General features: G+C 58.6%; 1 protein-coding gene across 1 annotated transcript in view; it reads left to right on the plus strand.

Moving 5' to 3' along the window:
* The first annotated feature begins 553 nt into the window (after nt 1-553).
* Nucleotides 554-20,079, plus strand: part of ADGRB2 (adhesion G protein-coupled receptor B2) — a 29,384-nt gene continuing 9,858 nt past the window's right edge. Inside the window, exons 1-17 of the mRNA XM_068967684.1 lie at nt 554-1,373; nt 12,545-12,628; nt 12,885-13,049; nt 14,250-14,414; nt 15,014-15,178; nt 15,261-15,428; nt 15,503-15,604; nt 15,780-15,886; nt 16,661-16,855; nt 17,033-17,101; nt 17,179-17,287; nt 17,615-17,945; nt 18,326-18,431; nt 18,626-18,669; nt 18,936-19,062; nt 19,523-19,626; nt 19,742-19,844. Of these exons, the coding sequence (XP_068823785.1) occupies nt 563-1,373; nt 12,545-12,628; nt 12,885-13,049; nt 14,250-14,414; nt 15,014-15,178; nt 15,261-15,428; nt 15,503-15,604; nt 15,780-15,886; nt 16,661-16,855; nt 17,033-17,101; nt 17,179-17,287; nt 17,615-17,945; nt 18,326-18,431; nt 18,626-18,669; nt 18,936-19,062; nt 19,523-19,626; nt 19,742-19,844 (2,955 nt within the window). The 5' untranslated portion in view covers nt 554-562. The remainder of the gene's footprint in view (nt 1,374-12,544; nt 12,629-12,884; nt 13,050-14,249; nt 14,415-15,013; nt 15,179-15,260; nt 15,429-15,502; nt 15,605-15,779; nt 15,887-16,660; nt 16,856-17,032; nt 17,102-17,178; nt 17,288-17,614; nt 17,946-18,325; nt 18,432-18,625; nt 18,670-18,935; nt 19,063-19,522; nt 19,627-19,741; nt 19,845-20,079) is intronic.

The raw sequence follows: 20,079 nt of genomic DNA on the forward strand, positions 1-20,079 counted from the left end.
CCTCCCCTTTCTCTCCCACTCAGTAAAGCAGAGTGAGTGAGAATGACATTGTTCCGGGAATAACCTTGATTTGCTCTGATTTATAAAAAAGCAAATCGTTGTCAAACATCGCTACTTTGACAATTACTGCTGGATTGTGTGTGACACGCCTCACAGCCGATCACGACACATTGCGACTCTGAGCAGCGCTGTGCTGGAGAATAATACAAGCTGCGTGGTGGGGCTGGGGCTGGGGCTGGGTCTAAACATCAGCTGAGATGCTGGCGGTGGATGGGACTGATGGAGGAACGGTATAGTCATAGTCACAACTAATGTTTCTTAGGGACGTATGAGATTCCAGACCATCTCCTGCATGCCTTGGTTTAAGAAGTCAGGGAACTGGGGCTCAGAGAGGTCAAGTCTGTTGGCTTAAGATCACACGGGTGGACCTGGGTGACTTAAAAGAACCTAGTCTTCGCCACGAGGCTACAACCTTCAGCAGGCCACAGGGGAGTCAGAGCCCATGCTGGCTGTGCTTGGGGCCACTGACCACTGTCTCTCTCCACAGGGCAAGGGACATAGGATGACCCCAGCCTGTCCCCTCTTACTATCTGTGATTCTGTCCCTGCGCCTGGCCGCCGCCTTTGACCCCGCCCCCAGCGCCTGCTCCGCCCTGGCCTCAGGCGTGCTCTACGGGGCCTTCTCACTGCAGGACCTCTTTCCTACCATCGCCTCGGGCTGCTCCTGGACCCTGGAGAACCCAGACCCGACCAAGTACTCCCTCTACCTGCGCTTCAACCGCCAGGAGCAGGTGTGCACCCACTTCGCCCCTCGCCTGCTGCCCCTGGACCACTACCTGGTCAACTTTACCTGCCTGCGGCCCAGCCCCGAGGAGGCGGAGGCCCAGGCGGGGTCGGAGCTGGGGCGGCCCGAGGAGGAGGAGAAGGAGGAGGAGGAAGCCGCCGGGTTGGAGCTCTGTGGTGGCTCTGGCCCCTTCACCTTCCTGCACTTCGACAAGAACTTCGTGCAGCTGTGCCTGTCGGCCGAGCCCTCCGAAGCCCCGCGCCTGCTGGCGCCCGCGGCCCTGGCCTTCCGCTTCGTCGAGGTCTTGCTCATCAACAACAACAACTCCAGCCAGTTCACTTGTGGGGTCCTCTGCCGCTGGAGTGAAGAGTGCAGCCGCGCGGCCGGCAGGGCCTGTGGCTTCGCCCAGCCGGGCTGCAGCTGCCCTGGTGAGGCGGGGGCCGGCCCTGCCGCCACCACCACGCCTCCGGGTCCGCCTGCTGCCCACACCCTGTCCAATGCCCTGGTGCCCGGGGGCCCTGCCCCACCTGCCGAGGCTGATTTGCACTCGGGGAGCAGCAATGACCTGTTCACCACGGAGATGAGATATGGTGAGTCTGAGCAGGGCCCAGGTGAGGCGGGGGTGTCTGGAGGACTGATGATTCCCATCTCAGCAGATCCTGGGGTGTTCATGTGGTTGTCCACCAGTGTGCCCTCTGGGTTCTGCCTTATCCAAGTGTGGGAGTCACCAAAGTGGATTGGGGTGAGGGTCAGACCTCCCTCTGGAGGAGTTTGCAGTCTGGGTGGATGAATGGGGGCACAGATCAAGCAAAGGAGCATGATAAACCCAGGGAGGGGAGCCCCTAGCTGGGCAGTCAGGGAAGGCTTCCTGAAGGAAGGGATACAGGAGCAGAGATGAAAAGGACAAGTGGAAACAAGCCAAGCCAAAGCAGCGGTGAGGGCATTCCAGGCAGAGAGAGGATCGTGTACAGAGGCTCAAAGCTGGGAATGACCGCAGCAGGCCTTGGCATTGCAGGCGGACAAGGTTGCCTGGAGGCTGGAGTAGGCAGGGTGCAGGGACATCTTCCTGCCCACACGGGTCAGTGAGTTTTGCCTGTGGCCCCAGGGTCAGGGCAGAGGAAGGAGCAGAAGAATGTGAAGAGGCCTAGCTTCTTCGAGGCTGCCTTGGAGGGCTGGCCTGGCTCAGCTCCCAGAATCCCCTGTCTTTCCCCTCTGGGCCCACGTCTTCTGGGACCAAGGCCGCCAGCTTCTGGAGCTTCCTGCTGAGTGGGCAAAAGCTCTCTGAACCCTTGAGTCCTGCCTGCTGCCCCTCCCACCTCAGCTCCCGCAGCCACAGCCACCTTCTGCCGACCCTCCTTCCTGCAGCTTCAAGGCCCCAAGACCCTCAGCTGGGTCCTATGTGTCTGCTGAATGGGTCAGGGACTGGCCAGGGGGCTCAGGACGTGGGGGTGGGAGGGAGGAAGATTTGGGATGTGGTTTCTAGCTCACTAACAAGGAGTTCCCTCACCCCCACCCCTTTCTGGGCCTCAGTTTCCCCATTTGGGATAACAAGTGCTGGCCAACCATTGGGAGGCTTCATGCATGGACAGAAGTCAGAAGGGACCTTCTAGATCAGGCTGAAAGTGTTGACAGGGAGACGAAGGGTCTTGTGTGAGGGCTGCTGGGAGCATTGAAGGAGTAGGACCGTTCCTGTGCCTGCTTTGGAGACAGAGCCCGGAAGTTGGGAGCTGTCTTTGTTACATTGAGTAGATACTGTTTTACTTACATCAGTGTTTTTGGCTGTAAAATGGAAGATAGCCCTGGTTTAATTAGAGATGGTTTATCATGACAATGGCCTCTCCCAGGGCTCTGGGGGAGACACTTCTCAGCCTCCCCTGTGAGACTTCGGGCATCGTGCCCATCCGTGGCAAGTGCCCAGTGGCCTTGCTCTGGCCTCTCCCCTAGGCCACCTTGGCCTCTCACAGCAGTCGATGAAGCCGTCGGAGTGACAGCCAGTCTGTGGGCAGGCTACGAGCCCTGGAGGCTGGCCTGGGATTTAGTGCCTGCAGGAAGAAATTGAATTTCGCTTCTTTGTCGAACATCAGCAGAGAGCGCCAGGCGTATATCAGGAGGCTTATGGCTCCTCCTGCCTGGCCGCCACTGCCTGTCACGGTGTGGGGGCCTCCCCCATTGTGCTCGGCAGAGGGCAGGTTCTTTTGTCTGGCTTTCCCTGTGGTCCATAGGCCCAGTGGTCCGCAGTGGATGGAGAGAGGCTCTGCTCTCCTGGGCGGGCACCATCCGGGCAGGCTGCCATGTGGAGCACAGAGCCAGAAGCAGCCAGCTGGGCTTGGCTGAAGCCGGAAGCAGGAGTTGGTTGGTAGCTGGGGTGTCTTTAGGGGTCAGAGGGGGCCGGTGACGGGAAGGGCACCATTGTTCCCACCATTCTCTGAGCCTCTGCAGGGTCCTCTGGGACTGAGGATGGGTGGAGATTGGATGCTGGTTGTCTCTGGGCATGAAGCCTGATATTTTCTCTGAGTAGGCAACCCTGGGCTTCCAGCTCATGCCCCTTGCCCTGCTTGGCGTGTTGCCAGGCTGCTCCATGGGATGGTCTGCAGGCAGGGCTCTCATAGGGAGCCCTTGTATGGGGGAGGGGTGGTGATGTGGCATCAGCTCTAAGTGGACTCACAGGGCACACTGGTGCCCAGAGCTGGGGTGGCACAGCCCCTTTGTCTCTCTTGGTAGGCAAGATATTCTTCCTCTTCACCACCTCTTCCTTTGGGCTTACCCTCTCTGGGTCAACAGATGATGGGCACTTGATTCAATTGGTTCCATGGGGCGGGGGGCATCTGAGTTGCCCAGCGGCAACATCAGGACCCAGAGCACTCTGTGCCCAGTGGTGGCATCACCTCGGCCAAACCCTTGGCCTCACCTCCATGCTTCCCCTCACCTCCTCCCCACTGGGCCAGGTGGACACTTGGACCAGCTGCAGGAGAACTGGCTGGCACACATGGGGCTCCCGGCTTGAGGAAAAGATCGGTGGGATGGTGGTGAACAGAAAGCATGAGATCCCTGTCCCAGCCCCTCCGCCAGGCACCAGGGCAAGGCGAGCAGTGCTCATTTTCTCTGGGGCCTCCCAGGTAGTTTAAATGCAAGGCCAAGCAGGGTGGAGCTGGGTTGGTACTGGGAGAGTGATGAGGCTGGGAGTGGCGTGGCTGGGCCCGCCTCAGAACCGAGTGCATTTGACAAGAGGGTACAGACGCCTGTTAATTTCACGCAAACTGCCTTTGATAGATCTCTTGTTATTTTTGGTGAGTTGAGCCATAAATTTGTGCCATCTTGCTGCCGCAATCTGTTGGGTGAGGTGGGGGGGGAGGAAGAAAGGGAAGGCAGGCAGGAAGGAGCTCCGCGGAGGACGGGCACGGAGGCTGGCTGAGGCCAGGGCTGGAAGACGGGGGGTAGAGGTGGTACCCGCTGCAGAGCCCAGCTTCCGGGAGCTAGGCATCAACCTGCAGTTCTGCCCACTGATCCTCAACTTGAGGTGTGGCTGCTCCAGGAGACATCTGGGAGGAAGTGTCCTTGCACCCCCTTCCCTCCTCTGCCACACTCCCTGCCTCCCTCCAGGGGCACTGTCCCACCCTTGGCCGAATGCTACAGGCAGGCCGTTCCCATCATCCAGGCTCCATTCCAGAGGCATGGTCACCAGGTGAGCCTGAAGTCCCCTGAGTGTTGGGCCTGCGGTGGGCAAGAATGGTTTCAGATCCTGCTCTGCCACTGCTGCTGGGTGACTTGGACAAGGCGTGCCCCATTGGAGCCTCAGGACCCCCAGTTCTCTGTGTGTGTCCCTTCCCTGATTCAGCCCCCGTTAGGGCCTAGACTCCTCGTCCTGGCATTCCAGCCCTGCCCCTGATCCAGCTGACACCCGCTTCCTCTCTAGTTCTCTCTCACCCTTTCAACCCAGGCTCCTACTGGCCCTGGAACCCTCTGCTTTCTGGCTTCTCTGCCTTTGCTTGGGCTGTTTCCCTCACCTGGAATGCCCTTTACCCTGGGTTGTCCTTTGCCCCATCCTTCCAAGCACAGCTCAAGCCCTGTCTGCTCCAGGAAGCTGCCCCTCACCTGCCTAACCCAGTCCTAGATTGGCTTTCTCCTCGACAGTCAGGCCCTGCTGTCTTCCTTTGACAAGCCTGGTCTAGTGTCAGGAAGAGGGGCCCTACCTGCCTTTTGGGGTGCAGACATGGAGGAGGCAGGGCCTCTCTCAGAGAGAGTAAGGGGGAGGCCCAGCACACGTGGTACATTTCCTGGAAGATCCTTCCAGCCAGATCTGTGCTGCTAGAAAGCTGTGTGCTCCCTCATGGGATGGGGAGTGGGACTCAGGCCCCCCACCCCCACCCCAGACATCTCAGAAGGGACCGAGCCCCAACCCATCCATCACACACATCTTTGAGTCTTCATCAGAATGGAGTTTGTGCCAGGCCTTCGAGTGGCTCTGAGTGAATGAGATCCAAGGTGAACTGGACAAACCTGCCCTCTGGTGGGGGAAAGTGACCACTAGTTCAGTGGGGGTCAAGGCTACCGGCTGAAGTCGCCAAGCCCTAGGTTCAATCCCCAACACCACCACTGACCAGCTGTGTGATCACGGGCATATTTCCCCATCCCTGTACCATCACCTATAAAATGGGGAGAGTGGAGCTATTCTAAAGAGTGGTGGTGACGATTAAGCAAGAGAATGTGGGTTAATGCTTAGCACAGTGCCTGGCGCATGGTAAACCCCTAATAAATAGGTGTGTGTTGTCAGAACTTAGTGCGATAGGTATAAATATATGTGCTGGATGTCAAGGGAGGAGGAAGAGTGAATGATTAAACCACAAAGGGGTGGGAAGGCTGTCTAAAGAAGGTGATTCTGAGTTGGGTTTTGAGGAGTGAATAGGAATTCACTGGCCTGTGAATTTTTTTCTTTAAATCAAGTGGCTTTTTAAATTTAATATAGTAAAAAGAAATACCATATCATCAGTGGAAAAGAAGTATCACTTATCTGAAATAGGAGATAACCAAAGAAAATAAGAGATTCTAGCTTGACGCTCATCCTTTCTCTCGATTTGTTAGAAAAAGAAACCATCAGATACTGGGGATGGTGGTAACGTCTCAGAGTGCACAGACACCTTCTTTCTCATACGTTTGGAAGAATTAAAAGTGACATGAATCATATAGTTTACCGTCTAAACCAGGACATTTTCGAGGTTATAAATGGGGGGAGGGGTACGGTCACTTCCATCAGGGCGGCAGGCCCAAACTGGACTCTCCCCAGCAGATTGGCAAATCGTCACTCTGCGGGAAGGAGGCCTGGAAAGGGGCCCAGTGTTATTTTGTGGCACATTTATGCACTTCCCCAAGTCATTGCCCCGGGCAAGGGGAAGGGCTTTCAAGGTAGGGGAAACTGCCCTTGCTGGGGCACGGTGTGTGAACATGCAGGGGACTGGGGGCTATAGTAGACCAGCCTTTACTAGACAGTAGCCCCAGTGGTGGGAGATGGGGGCCGAGGCTCTGACCACTGCCCCCAAACACTGGACCTCATCCTGTTGGTGGAGGGCCTTAAGGAAGCGAGAAGTTAGGCAGCGTGGGGGAAGAGGGATGAGTCAGACGTAGTCCCTGCTCTCGGGGAGCTCCTGGCCACGTGGGGGACATGGCAGAGACCCAGCTAGCTCTGTTGAGAGGCTGGGCAGATAGGCCAACAGCCTGGGGAGGAAGTCGTTGGAGGGGGAACTGGCATTCTGGTGGGGTGTATGTACCCAGTTGCCTTGTACTGCAGAGCTAGGGCCTGGAATTTGTAAGAGCCACCTTCCTCTGCCCTGGCCTTTCCCCCACACCCCCCACCCCCAGATCCTGATACACTGCTGAGATGGGGAGCCATGGAGGGACATGACAGAACTGTGTTTCAGGGGGTCAGTTGGTGCCTACTTGGGGCTCTAGGGCCAGTCTCAGGGAGGATGTAGAGAGCCCTGGGAAGGGAGGACTGCTTTGTAGATTGCACTGCTGTCTTGCTGTGGAAGAGATGATTATCGTGGTTATTTTTAACACGTTCATGACAAAGGAGGCTGAGGGGGCTGCACTGTGTAGTTTGGGGGCAGGGTCTGTGGAGCGTGGAGTAGCAGGTGTGTGTGGTCCTTCTCAGATGGCAGAGCACCCGTGCTTACCCCGCCTGCCAGTACTTGGGGTGAGACTAGAGTGGCCCTGTGTGGCTGGGGTGGAGGAGCCCTCAGGAATATCTGGTGCTTGCTGGATGCCTGTCCTGTGTCTGGCCGTTCAGAGCTGGGCCGTTTGTGCGAGAAAGTCAAGGGAGATTGAGTCCTTCCTCAGGGCCCGGGAGAGAGAGGAGCCCAGGATATTCACAGCTACAGCTGGGGAGAAGGGACCTACACGCCCAAACCTCTGTGTAGTCAGTCTAGGGAGGCTTCCTGGAGGAGGTGGCATTTGGAATCTAGAAACTTTCGACAGATTGAGGTAGAGGAAGGGCATTCCAAGAGGTGAGAACACCATTAACAGATGAGTGGAGGGAGGAACATATTTGCATGTTTAAGGGATACCAAGAAGGGGGTGGCAGCTCCTTTTCTTTAAGAGCTTATTATGCTCTAGGTGGCCCATATCTCTCATCATTTAATTCTCACGATGAATTAGGAAGTGTCATCTCTATGTTCGGTGGGAAATTCAGAGAGGTGAGGCGACTTGCCCAACGGCACTCAACAAGACTAGGCATGCTTGGGAATCAACCCTGTGTCTGTCTGGCTCCCAGATCTGTGTCCTTCCCACTGGCCCACTTGGCCTCACAGTGAGTTTGGCTGCCTGGGGGGAGGGGAAAGCCGGCCCTGAAAGGTCAGCAGGGCCAGAGCATGCCAGGCTCAGAGGTTTGTGGTGGCTGTAGCAGTGGGAGGCACTGAAGTTTCCTCAGCAGGGGAGTGTGTGTGGCTGGGCTTCCAGAGGGCTGCTTTGGAGGCTACAGACAAGACTCAAAATTGATGCTTTTGAACTGTGGTGTTGGAGAAGACTCTTGAGAGTCCCTTGGACTGCAAGGAGATCCAACCAGGCCATCCTAAAGGAAATCAGTCCTGAATATTCATTGGAAGGACTGATGCTGGAGCTGAAGCTCCAATCCTTTGGCCGCCTGATGCCAAGAACTGACTCACTGGAAAATACCCAGATGCTGGGAAAGATTGAAGGCAGGAGGAGAAGGGGACGACAGAGGATGAGATGGTTGGATGGCATCACTGACTCAATGGACATGAGTTTGAGCAAGCTCCAGGAATTGGTGATGGACAGGGAGTCCTGGTGTGCTGCAGTCCATGGGGCTGCAAAGAGTCGAACACGACTGAGCAACTGAACTGAACAGAGGAGACTCAGGCTCGCCTGGGGGAGGGAGGGGTCGATGAGCAAAGGAATGATTAGGAAGAGGTGTAGAAAAAAAGAGAGCGGAGGCAGTGGTGGGTGAGGGAGTGAATGGGGTCCCGTGGGAATTAGGAAAGGTGTCTCTGGGGAGGCCCGAGTTGACCTGTATTTTGTCAGAGCCAGCACAGTTCAGTGGAACGTGGCTGTGGGATGAGGCGGGCTGGAGTTCGAATCCCACACGGGCCTCTGCAGAATGAGACCTTGGAGCCTCATTAGTATCTCATTAGTAAAATGGGCAAACGCGCCCTAGTGAGGATTAAATGAGCTGGTGCAGAGCGCACAGTGACTGGCACATAGCAGTGGTGTGGTGCATTACCTACTGCGAAGTTATTCAAAACCAATAGGACAGCGGCGAGATTGTTCAGGATTAAGCTGGGAGGCGGGTCTGGCACCTGGGCGGCCAGGTGGGAAAGCTGATCAGTTGTAGGGCGAGGGGCAGCCTAGCCCCTGGTCCAGCCAGCTCATGGCACTCACAGTCTGGGGGTGCTCACACCCCTCCCTGGACTACTCTGTGTCCTCTTGGCCCCGGGTCCTCTCACACCCTGCCCTGGCCTGGGCCCAGAGCCTGCTGGGACCTGCACGTGGCATATGTACAATAAACGTGTGTTTCAGTGGCTGACACCCCTGGTCTTAGCTGCCTTCTTTCCTGGCAGGGAGAACTGGCTTTCTTTGGAGGGGGCTGTGGTAGGGATGGGGAGGAGAGGGCAGTCTGTGCAGGCCCCGCTGTGTGGCCTTAGGCTTGTCACCTACCCTCTCTGGCCCAACCCAAGAGGCTAGAAGAGGGGCTCAAAAGCTGGACCTGGGACATGTTCTGATTTTCAAATGGGGTGGATTCTAGAACCACCAACACTACCTCTGGTTATATGGTGAGGCTGCCAGTAAATGGGCAGTAAGTGGTTAGTAGAGGATGCAGGTACCATAGGAAGCAGTGTGAGCCCCTGACAAATAAGTCAGGCTGGTCTATCACGTGGCTACATTTGATGGGCTTGGTGGATGCCAGGTCAGGGATGGGAGGGGGTCACACACAACAGTAATGGCCAAGGCGCTAAAAACAAGCTGGATGAGAGGACTCTCAGCTGGGTTCACAACAGGTCAAATGGCATTTCCAGAACATTTATTAACAAATGGATGTCAGGCTTGGGGGTGGGCTTGGGGGTGGGGTGCAGGGCAGAGCTGATACTCAGGATTACAAATGACCGTTTCCAGTGACCCCATGGAGTGGGAGGATCTAGGAGCAGTGTGTCCACTGGTGTTTACTGCTGTTTCTCTGGGCTGGATTCTGTGCTCATGTTCGCTGGTGGTCAGGGAGATGGCTCACCCAGCCTTCCTTCAAAGGGCTCACAGGTCGGGGGAAATTCAGTTACCAGATGGAATCATCTGTGATGGGAGCCCATGTACAAGACAGGGCAGCCAGCTCTGCTAGGGGAGCGAGGAATATGACTTCAAAAACAGGAGGTCATTGGATCTGGGTTTTGAAGGTCAAGTAGGAGTTTTCCAGTTGAAGAAGGTAGGAAACAAACAGGTTTGAGAGGCGATGATGATCCTATTTTGGACATATTGAGTTTGGGCAGCCCCCCCACGCCACCCTCCCCCCCATGGGGGACCTGTTCAGGAGGCAGGAAGCTATACAGGAGTGAAGCACAGAGGGCTTCACTCTGTCTTAGGGGAGACAGTGATGTGGGAGCAACCATTTTGAGGGGGTTAATGAAGCCTGGGGGAGCAGGGAAACAGGACAAAGTGTGGACGCCTGATGTGGGAAGCAGCAGGAAGACCAACCCGGTCAAGGAGGCAGGGCAGGGTGAGGAGAAAGCCAGATGAGTCAGGGAGGGAGTGTTTCATGGCTGCAGAGTCTGCGGGGCCAAATGTTGCCGAGGAGTCACGTGAGTTGAGGCCTGCAAAGTATCCTTAGGATTTAGCAACAAGGAGGGCGCTGATGACTCTGTCAAGAACGGTTTCAGCAGAAGAATGTGGTCCGAAGTCAGATTGCAGCAGATTTAAGGTGACATTTGAGGCAGGATTAAGTGGCAGGTGAGAAACTGGAGTGCCAGCTGCAGACCACTCACTGATGGTGATGAGAAGCCGAGGGCAGTAGCCAGAGAAGCCTGGAGGGTCAAAGGAGGGCTGCCCTCAGAATGGAAGAGGCATAGATCTGCTCCCCGGCTACCACGAGGAGAATGCTGACGAGATGCTGATGAGAGAGACGGCAGGCGGGAGGAATGATAGGCGGCACGTGGCTGGGGGGCTGGCCTCTGAGAGGACAAGGACTGCAGGAAAGTGGGGAGCTGGAGGGGGGATGGTAAGAAGTCAGGAGGTGTGTGTTGGTCGGGGGACTTCCATGTCAAAGCTTCTGCAGTTTCTCAGTAAAGCAGCTTGTTGCAGAGAGGGAGTAGGCGGAGGTGGGCTTGAGGAGAGAGGTCGAGGTCTGGCTCAGCCGCCGAGGTTGGGGATGGGGGAGGCAGGGAGCCCTGCATGCCCAGTGGATGTGCGGCCCTGAATCTGTCGTGGTGCCAGTTGGCACAACTGTGGATTTCTTCAGCAGCCTGGGGGTGGGCGTGGAGAAGGCGGGTTGTCACAGGCTCCAGGGCCGGGGAATGGCTGAGCGGGTGTGGTGGAAGGGCTGGGTGAGGGGATTCAAGAACTTGCCAGACATGGCTCCAGCATCTTCCTGGTGGCCTTGACAGAGACAGGGCCCAAAGTGAGGCCAGGAGGGATGGCAGATGCTGTTCAAAGGGAGGAGGCCCAGGGGGCTGAGGGGTTGGTGAGGGGAGATGGTGAAAATAAGCCAGATAGTAGTGCCTTCTGAGGATTCTCCACGTCCAAGCGGGGTGCTGAGGGCTTCACTGGCCTCCAGTAGGAAAGTCCTCAAGTCAACCCTCGAGGTAGGGCGTATACTGAGTATTGTTCTCTGGAAGTCAGAAAACAGGATCAGAGAGCCGAAGACAGTTGCCCAAGGTCATGCAGCTGGTCAGTGTCCACACCCCAGTTAGGACCAGAGTTGCCTGACTCTGAAGCTGTCCTGGGGACAGAGGGCCCACAGGTTTCTGAGATGGTGGAGAAGTTTGAGGGATGAGGAAGATCAGCTGCTAGGACTGGTGGCTGAATCAGAGGGAAGGGTCCAGGAGTGGATGAGACCAGAGGCTGGGCTGAGTGGCAGCTCAGGGCTCCTTGGACCTGCAGGTTTGCTCAGAGTGGCCACTTTCGTACCTGGTCAGGAGGAGCTTTCTCTTAGGCTTGGCGGCAGGGGGCAGGAAGAGTATACAACCTTCTTGAATTCCTTCCAACACGGAGTGCCTGTGCTGTGCTGACCTGGCTTTCAGAAATAGGAGAGGGCCTGGGGGTGGGGGAGAAGAGTACCTTCTAGTTTGGGGACAGTGTGGGCTGAGCCCTGTCCCAGGATTATGTTCGGGTCCCACCTGCCCCAGCAGCCTCTACACGGGCTGGGTCTTTCTCCCCTGTATTCATGTCTGCCGCCATGCCCGCTCCCCAGCCTGTGGGAGGGGGCCTGATGAGCTCATGTCTGAGCAGGAGGGCCTGGCTTTGGAGAAAGGGAGCTCCCAGCCCCTCCTCCAGGGCTGGTGGTGCTTCCCAGGCCTAGACCAGACACATAAATCAGGGCAACCCAGAGCCCAGTGAGGCGGGGCCGGGGAGCAGCCGCAGACCCCAGAGCGCCCGCTGCTCTCCGGCCACAGAGCAGTGGGGCGTTGGGTCTGCTGGATGGAGGCACCTGCCCTAGGCCCTTAGGTCTTGGAGGAGCAGCGTTCTGACCTGTGTCTCCAGATCACAGTCCAGTGCCGCTTGGGCCCCAGGCCCATCGGCAGGACTGGGGGGTGGTCATGGCTGCTCGCCTTGGCTGTTTGTCCGCCTTCGGGTCAGCCCTTCAGGTCAGGGGCAAGAGGCTGGACTTCGGCTTAGCAAGCTGTGTCATCTTGGATGAGGCACTTCCCTTCTCTCCGGTCCTCAGTTTTCTCATCTTTAAACAGTGGTGATGGTCCCTACTTCCCAGGCGAGGAGGGTTTAAGGAGATAGGTAAGGACAGCACTTGGCAGAGAAGCCTCCCAGAGCTCATTAATATGAGCAGCCACTCCCCTGCAGTCTCCCCTAGTCTGGCTGAGGCAAGAGGCAGATAGTTGTGAGGCTATGCGTGAACCCGGTGTGGCCTTCTGAGCCTCAGCTTCCTTATCTGTAAAATGGTGGTGGTGGTGGGGCAGGGGGCAGGACGTGATGCGCTCAGCGTCGCCTGCACTTGGTTCCAGGCCCTCCGGCTGAAGGCAGGCAGACCCGCTCTGTGCCACTCTGGCAGGACGGAGCTGGCCTCTGCTGAGCCCCTGCCACCACCTCCGTGTTCCAGGTGAGGAGCCGGAAGAGGAACCGAAGGTGAAAACCCAGTGGCCAAGGTCTGCAGATGAGCCTGGGCTGTACATGGCGCAGACAGGTAACTCGGGCCCGCCTCCTTTCCTCTGTGGCGGGGGCCCGACTGTGTGGCGTCTGGTGGCATGTGTGCTTTGCGTGTGCCCGTCTGTGTCTATGTCCTGGCGCTCAAGTCATGTCTCTCTGCCATGTGACGCCTGTTGGGGCAGGGCGGGGTCGCCTCTTGAAGAGCCTGTCGCTCTGGGGTCAGGGTAAGAGGATTCCTAGGAGACAGTGCTTGGGAGATACCCCCTGCCGCCGACGCTGTCCCTCTCTCGTAGGCGACCCGGCAGCTGAGGAGTGGTCCCCGTGGAGCGTGTGTTCCCTGACGTGTGGGCAGGGTCTGCAGGTGCGGACCCGCTCCTGCGTGTCCTCCCCCTATGGGACCCTGTGCAGCGGGCCCCTGCGGGAGACCCGGCCCTGCAACAATTCAGCCACCTGCCCAGGTATGCCCATCCTCCCCGCCTGGTCTGCCTGCAGGGTCAGGTCCTGCCTGGGACTTGGGCAAGTTCATCTTCCAAAGATGGTTGGTTGCCTCCTCCTTTCATTCAGCAAAACTGACTGTCTGCCCCTGCCACCCCACCACCATCTGTGCCCAGCCCCCACCCAGGGCACTGGGGACACAGATGAATCAGACCAGGGCCTGCAGTAGCGGGCTTGGTTCTGGGCACATCACTCCCCTGATACCTGCATCCTGGTAATCAAGGCGTGTCTTGTTACCCTCACTGTCCTCCCTGTTCCCTGTGCTCTGGCCACACTGGCACCTCTTGCACTTTTCCCACCTCCCTGCACTGGCTTATTCTCATCCTATCTCCTCCACCTCCCCCTGGGCTATTAAAATTCAGCCTGTCCTTCAAGATCTGGGAGAAATGCCACTTTGAAAAAAAAAAGAAAAGAAACTTTCTTTGACCATCCCCTCTCTCCTCTGACTGCCTGTCCTACTCCCCAGGGAGTCCCCTCTAGACCCTGAAGCCTTCCTTGGTTCAGCATGGAGTTGTTGGGAATGCGCATGCGCCTGAGGGGCCTGGCGGCTTTAGCGGGTCCTGCCCCTTGTGCCTGAGGGAGTGAAGTGGTGCCTAGGCCAGACCGACTCTTGGCTGGGAACTTAGAGTAGGGCTACCCGGGGGAAGGGCGTCTTGGCAACTGGGGGTGTGCAAGAGCTTGCAAAGGGCTGGGGCAAAGCTGTGTTCCGATGTGAGCTCTTTGTGTCAGTGTCCATGTAGAGGGTCATGTCTATTTGTGTGTCCACGTGCTTGGGATCGGGAGGGGCATTCTCTTGCCCCTGCCAGCCTTGTTGGATTCTCGTTCTGGGTCTGGGGTGGGGAGGGGTAGGGATGGGGTAAGGCGGGGTAGATCTTGAGCCCTTTCCTGGGCTTTCCTGTGCCCCCAGGAGAGGAGGACCCCTGGCTCCCCTCCTGGGTTGATTCTAGTCTCCCAGGTCGGGTGTCCACAGGCAGTGTGGCCTGTGTGAGTTGGGACTAGAAGTCTGTGTTTTCTGCAGTCACCCTCAAAGGGCGGTGTCCTGGGGCCCAGGACAGAGCCAATGAGGAGCGGGGGCAGAGCCGCCGGAGCTCCTGATTGGTGGGCGGATGGCAGTGGGCGGGGCCAAGGTGCCGCCCAGCCACCGGCCACATGCTTCCTTGCAGTGCACGGCGTGTGGGAGGAGTGGGGGTCCTGGAGCCTGTGCTCCCGCAGCTGCGGGCGGGGGTCCCGGAGCCGGATGCGGACCTGCGTGCCCCCCCAGCACGGCGGCAAGGCCTGCGAGGGTCCCGAGCTGCAGACTAAGCTCTGCAGTATGGCCGCCTGCCCGGGTCAGTAGCACCCGTGGGCTTCCAGGCGGGCATTGCCCAGCCAGGGTGGGGGGTCGGGAAAGGGGAGGAAGTCAGGTCCAGTACCCTGCCCCTGGGGGACCCCAGGAACTTTGACCAAGCATGGGGAGACCGGCAAAGTCTACCTGCCAGTGTGGGAAGTGACCTGGCCCAGCACGTACTTGGAGTTGGCGCCCCAGGGACCCCCATCTGAGGGGGCTGCTTGCCCGTGCCCCTTCCCCTGAGCTATGCCTTGTTCACAGCAGTTTGGAGCTCATGGCCAGCTGGGCTCTGAGAGGACCCAAAGCTGGGCTTATATGTGGGCAAAGATCAGAAGGTGGTGGCCCAGGGCCCATTTCCCTAGCCAGAAGAGAGTGTGCGTGCCTCAGTGTTGAGTGGAGAGGGTCCTGTGTTCCTGGAGCTGGTGGCAGGCAGGCCCAGGCCCAGGCACCACCAGCTCCCTCTAGCCCCCCTTCATCCACCCCTCTCCAGTGGGTCTGGCCTCGTTCAAATCTGAATACCATCTCCCTTCAGGGCTTTGCCCCCACCCATCCCTACACCTCTTGCTCAACAGCCACCCCTGCTTGTGTCTCCCCATGCAGTGGAAGGCCAGTGGCTAGAATGGGGTCCCTGGGGCCCATGTTCCACGTCTTGTGCCAACGGGACCCAGCAGCGCAGCCGGAAGTGCAGCGTGGCAGGCCCAGCCTGGGCCACGTGTGCTGGGGCCCTCACTGACACCCGGGAGTGCGGCAACCTTGAGTGCCCGGGTGAGTGTGCGGTGCAGAGGCAGCAGGTGGCAGCCCTGGACCAGGGGGCGCCTGGGACCACTCACGCCCCCCGTCTCTGCAGCCACAGATGGCAAGTGGGGGCCGTGGAATGCGTGGAGCCTGTGTTCCAAGACATGTGACACAGGCTGGCAGCGTCGTTTCCGCATGTGCCAGGCCACGGGTGCGCAGGGTTACCCCTGCGAGGGCACCGGCGAGGAGGTGAAGCCCTGCAGCGAGAAGAGGTGTCCAGGTATTGCCCACCGGGCCCTGGGGCTTGGGGGGCAAGTGCCTGGGCCTGGCTGAGCCCCACCACTGTACCCGTAGCCTTCCATGAGATGTGCAGGGACGAGTACGTGATGCTGATGACATGGAAGAAGGCGGCTGCTGGCGAGATCATCTACAACAAGTGCCCCCCCAATGCCTCAGGTCAGGGGCAGGTGGCTCTCCCTGCAGGCCCCCCACTCCCCCCTCCACTGACACCCGCCATCCCTGCTGTTCCCTTCCAAGCGTCCGGCCTCTTTGAGCCTCCATCCTGAAGTGTGGAGTGAAGTGGGTGAGAGCTGAGCCTCCACATCCAGCCCTCTGTCCTGTTCCCCTGCAGGCTCTGCCAGCCGCCGCTGTCTCCTCAGTGCCCAGGGTGTGGCCTACTGGGGGCTGCCCAGCTTTGCCCGCTGCATCTCCCATGAGTACCGCTACCTGTATCTGTCTGTGAGTGCACCCTGCTGGGCTGGGGGCGACATAGGGTCTGTCCCAGACTCTGGTGGTGGGTGGAGGGAGCTTGATTCTTGCTCATGCCCATGTGCCTTAGGCTATAGATGCGTGCCCACTTCTGCCCAGCTCTGCCTCTCCTTCCCTGGCAAACTCCTATTCGTCCCTCAATGCTGGACTCTCTTCCCTTAGCCCTAGTGCCTGCCTCTGCACCTACAGGCCGCTGAGCTTCTCCATCATTAGGTGTTGAGTGCTCATCACAGTGTCTGTGTCCTGTGAGTCTGTGAGCTCCTTGAAGACAGGAATAAAGCTGAAATTATTTTTATGTCCCCAGTGCCCAACCCAGGGCTCCCCGTGGGGTAAAAATGGTGTTCACGAAGCTGGCCTGTGTGTACTTATCTGACTGGAGCTGGTATTGTGTTTGTGCTTGGAACTTGTGTTTGAGAGGGAGAGAGCACAGCAGACTTCAGCATGGATGGACTCCTTTCCATTGGGGAGGTCCCTGGACTGTGTTTATCATCTTTTCTATGTGGATCTGAGCTCTTTCCTTCTCTTGCTACTTCTGTTTCAGTCTTTTTTTTTTTTTAAGTGTCTTTAGGGATTCTCTCTCTGTCTGTCTCTTTCTGAGATTTTCTCTCCCCGCAGTCCCTTTGAGCGTCTCTATCTGACCTTCTCCCTCTGGATGCGCGTGGTGGCTGAACTGCAGCGGGACAGGCCAGGGGCTGGTCCCAGCTCCTGACGCTTCTGTTACAGTGGTCCCCCTGTCACCTGCAGCTTCGGGAGCACCTGGCCAAGGGGCAGCGCATGCTGGCGGGCGAGGGCATGTCTCAGGTGGTGCGCAGCCTGCAGGAGCTCCTGGCCCGGCGCTCCTACTACAGCGGGGACCTGCTTTTCTCCGTGGACATTCTGAGGAATGTCACTGACACCTTCAAGAGAGCCACCTACGTGCCCTCAGCTGATGACGTGCAGGTACCACTCTGCTCTGTCAAGAGGAAGTGGGACTGAAGGTTCAGAAGCCCTCTTTTGAAGTGGAGGAGGCCAAGCCCCTAGAGCTGAGTCTGCAGGCGGTGTTGCAGGTGTGGCTGTGGCGGGGAAGCTACTGTCCCTGGGGTCGTGACCTCCCGACACCCACTGCTCTCTCCCCAGCGCTTCTTCCAGGTGGTGAGCTTCATGATAGATGCAGAGAACAAGGACAAGTGGGATGACGCTCAGCAGGTGAGGGGCTGGGCTACCAGGCTTCTTGCCCTGTGGCTCACTCCTACCTCGGCCCCTTACACCCTTTCTGTCCCCAGGTGTCCCCAGGCTCTGTGCACCTGCTCCGGGTCGTGGAAGACTTCATTCACCTGGTGGGCGATGCTCTCAAGGCCTTCCAGAGCTCTCTGATTGTCACAGATAACCTGGGTACAAAGAGGCAGGCCGGGGAGGGGCTGCTGGATGGGGCCAAACGCAGGACGCCATAGGGGAGGGGATGGTTTCCGAGGGCTCTTCCTGTTTTCCTCTCCTGTTCTCTGGGTCCTGTCTTCCCTCATTTAACTCCTTAATTGCATCTGTCTCTCCATGTTTTCTTCCCATTCCCCCATTTCTTTGTTGTTTCTCTGTGTGTCCATCCCACCTCTGTGTCTGTACCAACCTTGACGTTTCCATCTGCAATCCTGCTCTGTCTCTCCCGCGTCTGTCTCTTCCCCGTGATGGTTCTCTCTGTCTCTTATCTCTCTCGGTCCATGGCAGTGATCAGCATTCAGCGAGAGCCTGTCTCCGCTGTTTCCAGCGACATCACGTTCCCCATGCGGGGCCGCCGGGGCATGAAGGACTGGGTGCGGTATTCAGAGGACCGCCTCTTCCTACCCAAGGAGGTGCTCAGCCTCTCCTCCCCAGGGAAGCCGGCCGCATCTGGGGCAGCGGGCAACCTGGGCAGAGGGAGAGGCCCAGGAACCGTGCCCCCTGGCCCCGGCCACTCCCACCAGCGCCTCCTCCCGGCAGACCCTGAGGATTCCTCCTCCTACTTTGTGATTGGTGCTGTGCTCTACCGCACCCTGGGCCTCATCCTGCCACCGCCCAGGTGAGTCCCTGGGAGGAGGGACGTGGATGGGGCTGCTGTAGATCCCGGCAGGCCCAGGTGAGGCAGGAGGGCTGAGCCTACGCTGGCCACAGAGAGATCCGTCCGGAGCCTCCCGCAGCCTCTTGGACCTTTTGCCAGGCTCTGGACACAGGTGCTTCTCAGAGATGTCCACTGCAGCTCCCAGAGGCTGCAGAGGGGTCTAGGGGGTGTTGGACTGGGTTCTAGACCTCACTCAAAGTCCTCGGCCCCACTGATCCCTAGGCCTTCCTCTAGCCTTGGCCCTATGGTAGCCTCCTGCCTTTGGTCCAAAGCACCTTCCAGGCTCCCAGCTAGGTGTGGGTGCCTGCTGGCAGGAGCTGACCTCAGCATCTGTCCCCCAGGCCCCCTCTGGCCGTCACATCCAGGGTGATGACAGTGACCGTGAGGCCTCCCACCCAGCCACTAGCGGAGCCCCTCATCACAGTGGAGCTCTCCTACATCATCAATGTGAGTAGGCACCTGGGCAGGGGACCCTGGGGTAATGCAGCAAGGGCAACCAAGGGCCTGTCTGATGGGGAGGTGGTGTCCCCCTGACAGTGGACTGAACCTCTGACCGGTGGGGCCCTGCCGTGGCAGGGTGGGTGGTGATCGGGGTGGTGAGCGCCTCACTCCATGCTGGACTCAGCTCTTTTGCTCCCCAGGGCACCACGGATCCCCATTGTGCCAGCTGGGACTACTCCAGAGCGTGAGTTGGGCAAGGGCTCAGTGCGGGGAAGGCTGCAGCCACACTACTCCCCCTTGGGTGGGGGTGTCCCACCTGGAAGGCTAGAGGGCGGGTTCCTGGGCACCATCCTTGGCCTAAGGGATCAAGGGCAGACCCCGGGGCTCCGGCTGCCTGCCTCTTGGACGTGGCCTTGCCCTGGGTCTCACCTCTTCTTGGGCAGTGGCCGGCACTGGGGGTGGGACTGCCGAGCCAGCCTGGGGCTCATTCCCCCTCTCCCCGGACCCAAGAGACGCCAGCTCAGGGGACTGGGACACCGAGAGCTGCCAGACGCTGGAGACGCAGGCAGCCCACACCCGCTGCCAGTGCCAGCGCCTGTCCACCTTTGCCGTGCTGGCCCAGCCGCCCAAGGACCTGGTGAGTGGGAGGGAAGTGCCCGGGCTGGACAGGAGAAGAGGCTCTTGGGTGCCAGGGGCCATCTGTGGCGGTTGGTGGGGGGGAACCTGGGTGATCCCACGTGGCGTCTGAGTAGGTATATTTGTGGGAGGGCACAAGGAAGTCTGTGCCCCTGGGATGGTGCCCGCAACGATGACACACACCTGGGGGTGTGTGGCAGTGGGTGATTTGCCTGCATGTACACACACGTGTGCATCTGGTTGTGAGCGGAAGAGTGTGGGCGACATAAATATGCGTGTACGTATGTGACTGGGTCTGCTCCGTGCACGTGTGAAGGCAGCAGTGAGCCCCCTCTGTGTGTACGCATGACCCAGATGGAGGTGCCAGTCTGTCCTAGACAGGAAGCGGGGGAGGGCAAGGGCTCCCCTGCAGCTGCCCCCCACCCCTGTGACGCATCGGACTGTCTGCCCCTCTACCCTAGACCCTGGAGCTGGCGGGGTCCCCCTCGGTCCCCCTTGTGATCGGCTGTGCTGTGTCCTGCATGGCACTGCTCACCCTGCTTGCCATCTACGCTGCCTTCTGGAGGTAGGTGGGATGGTGGTGGGTAGGGGTGGGGAAGGAGGTGTCCGGCCACCCCAGGTTGGGCACGGCAGCTAGCTTTTCTGTCTGTTCCCACTGTGTCCCCCCACGCCACCCCCAGGTTCATAAAATCTGAACGCTCCATCATCTTGCTGAACTTCTGCCTGTCCATCCTGGCATCCAACATCCTGATCCTTGTGGGCCAGTCGCGGGTGCTGAGCAAGGCAGGTGCAGGCTCACAGGGGTGCCGGGGTGCGAGAGTGGGGTGAAGGGGGGGACGGCACACACGTGTGTGTGTGTATGAAACCGAAGTGTGTAGACTCTCAAGCGGGGGTTGTGTGAGAGTGTGAGTGGGAGCTGGTGTGTGTGAGCATCCATGTGGATGTTGGAGACGGGGGTGTGTGTGTTCCAGGGAGAGATGTCTGTGTACATCTGCAAACGTGGAGGTGAGCTGAGCGA

This window comes from Capricornis sumatraensis, chromosome 3, assembly GCF_032405125.1.
Source record: "Capricornis sumatraensis isolate serow.1 chromosome 3, serow.2, whole genome shotgun sequence".
Taxonomy (NCBI): domain Eukaryota; kingdom Metazoa; phylum Chordata; class Mammalia; order Artiodactyla; family Bovidae; genus Capricornis; species Capricornis sumatraensis.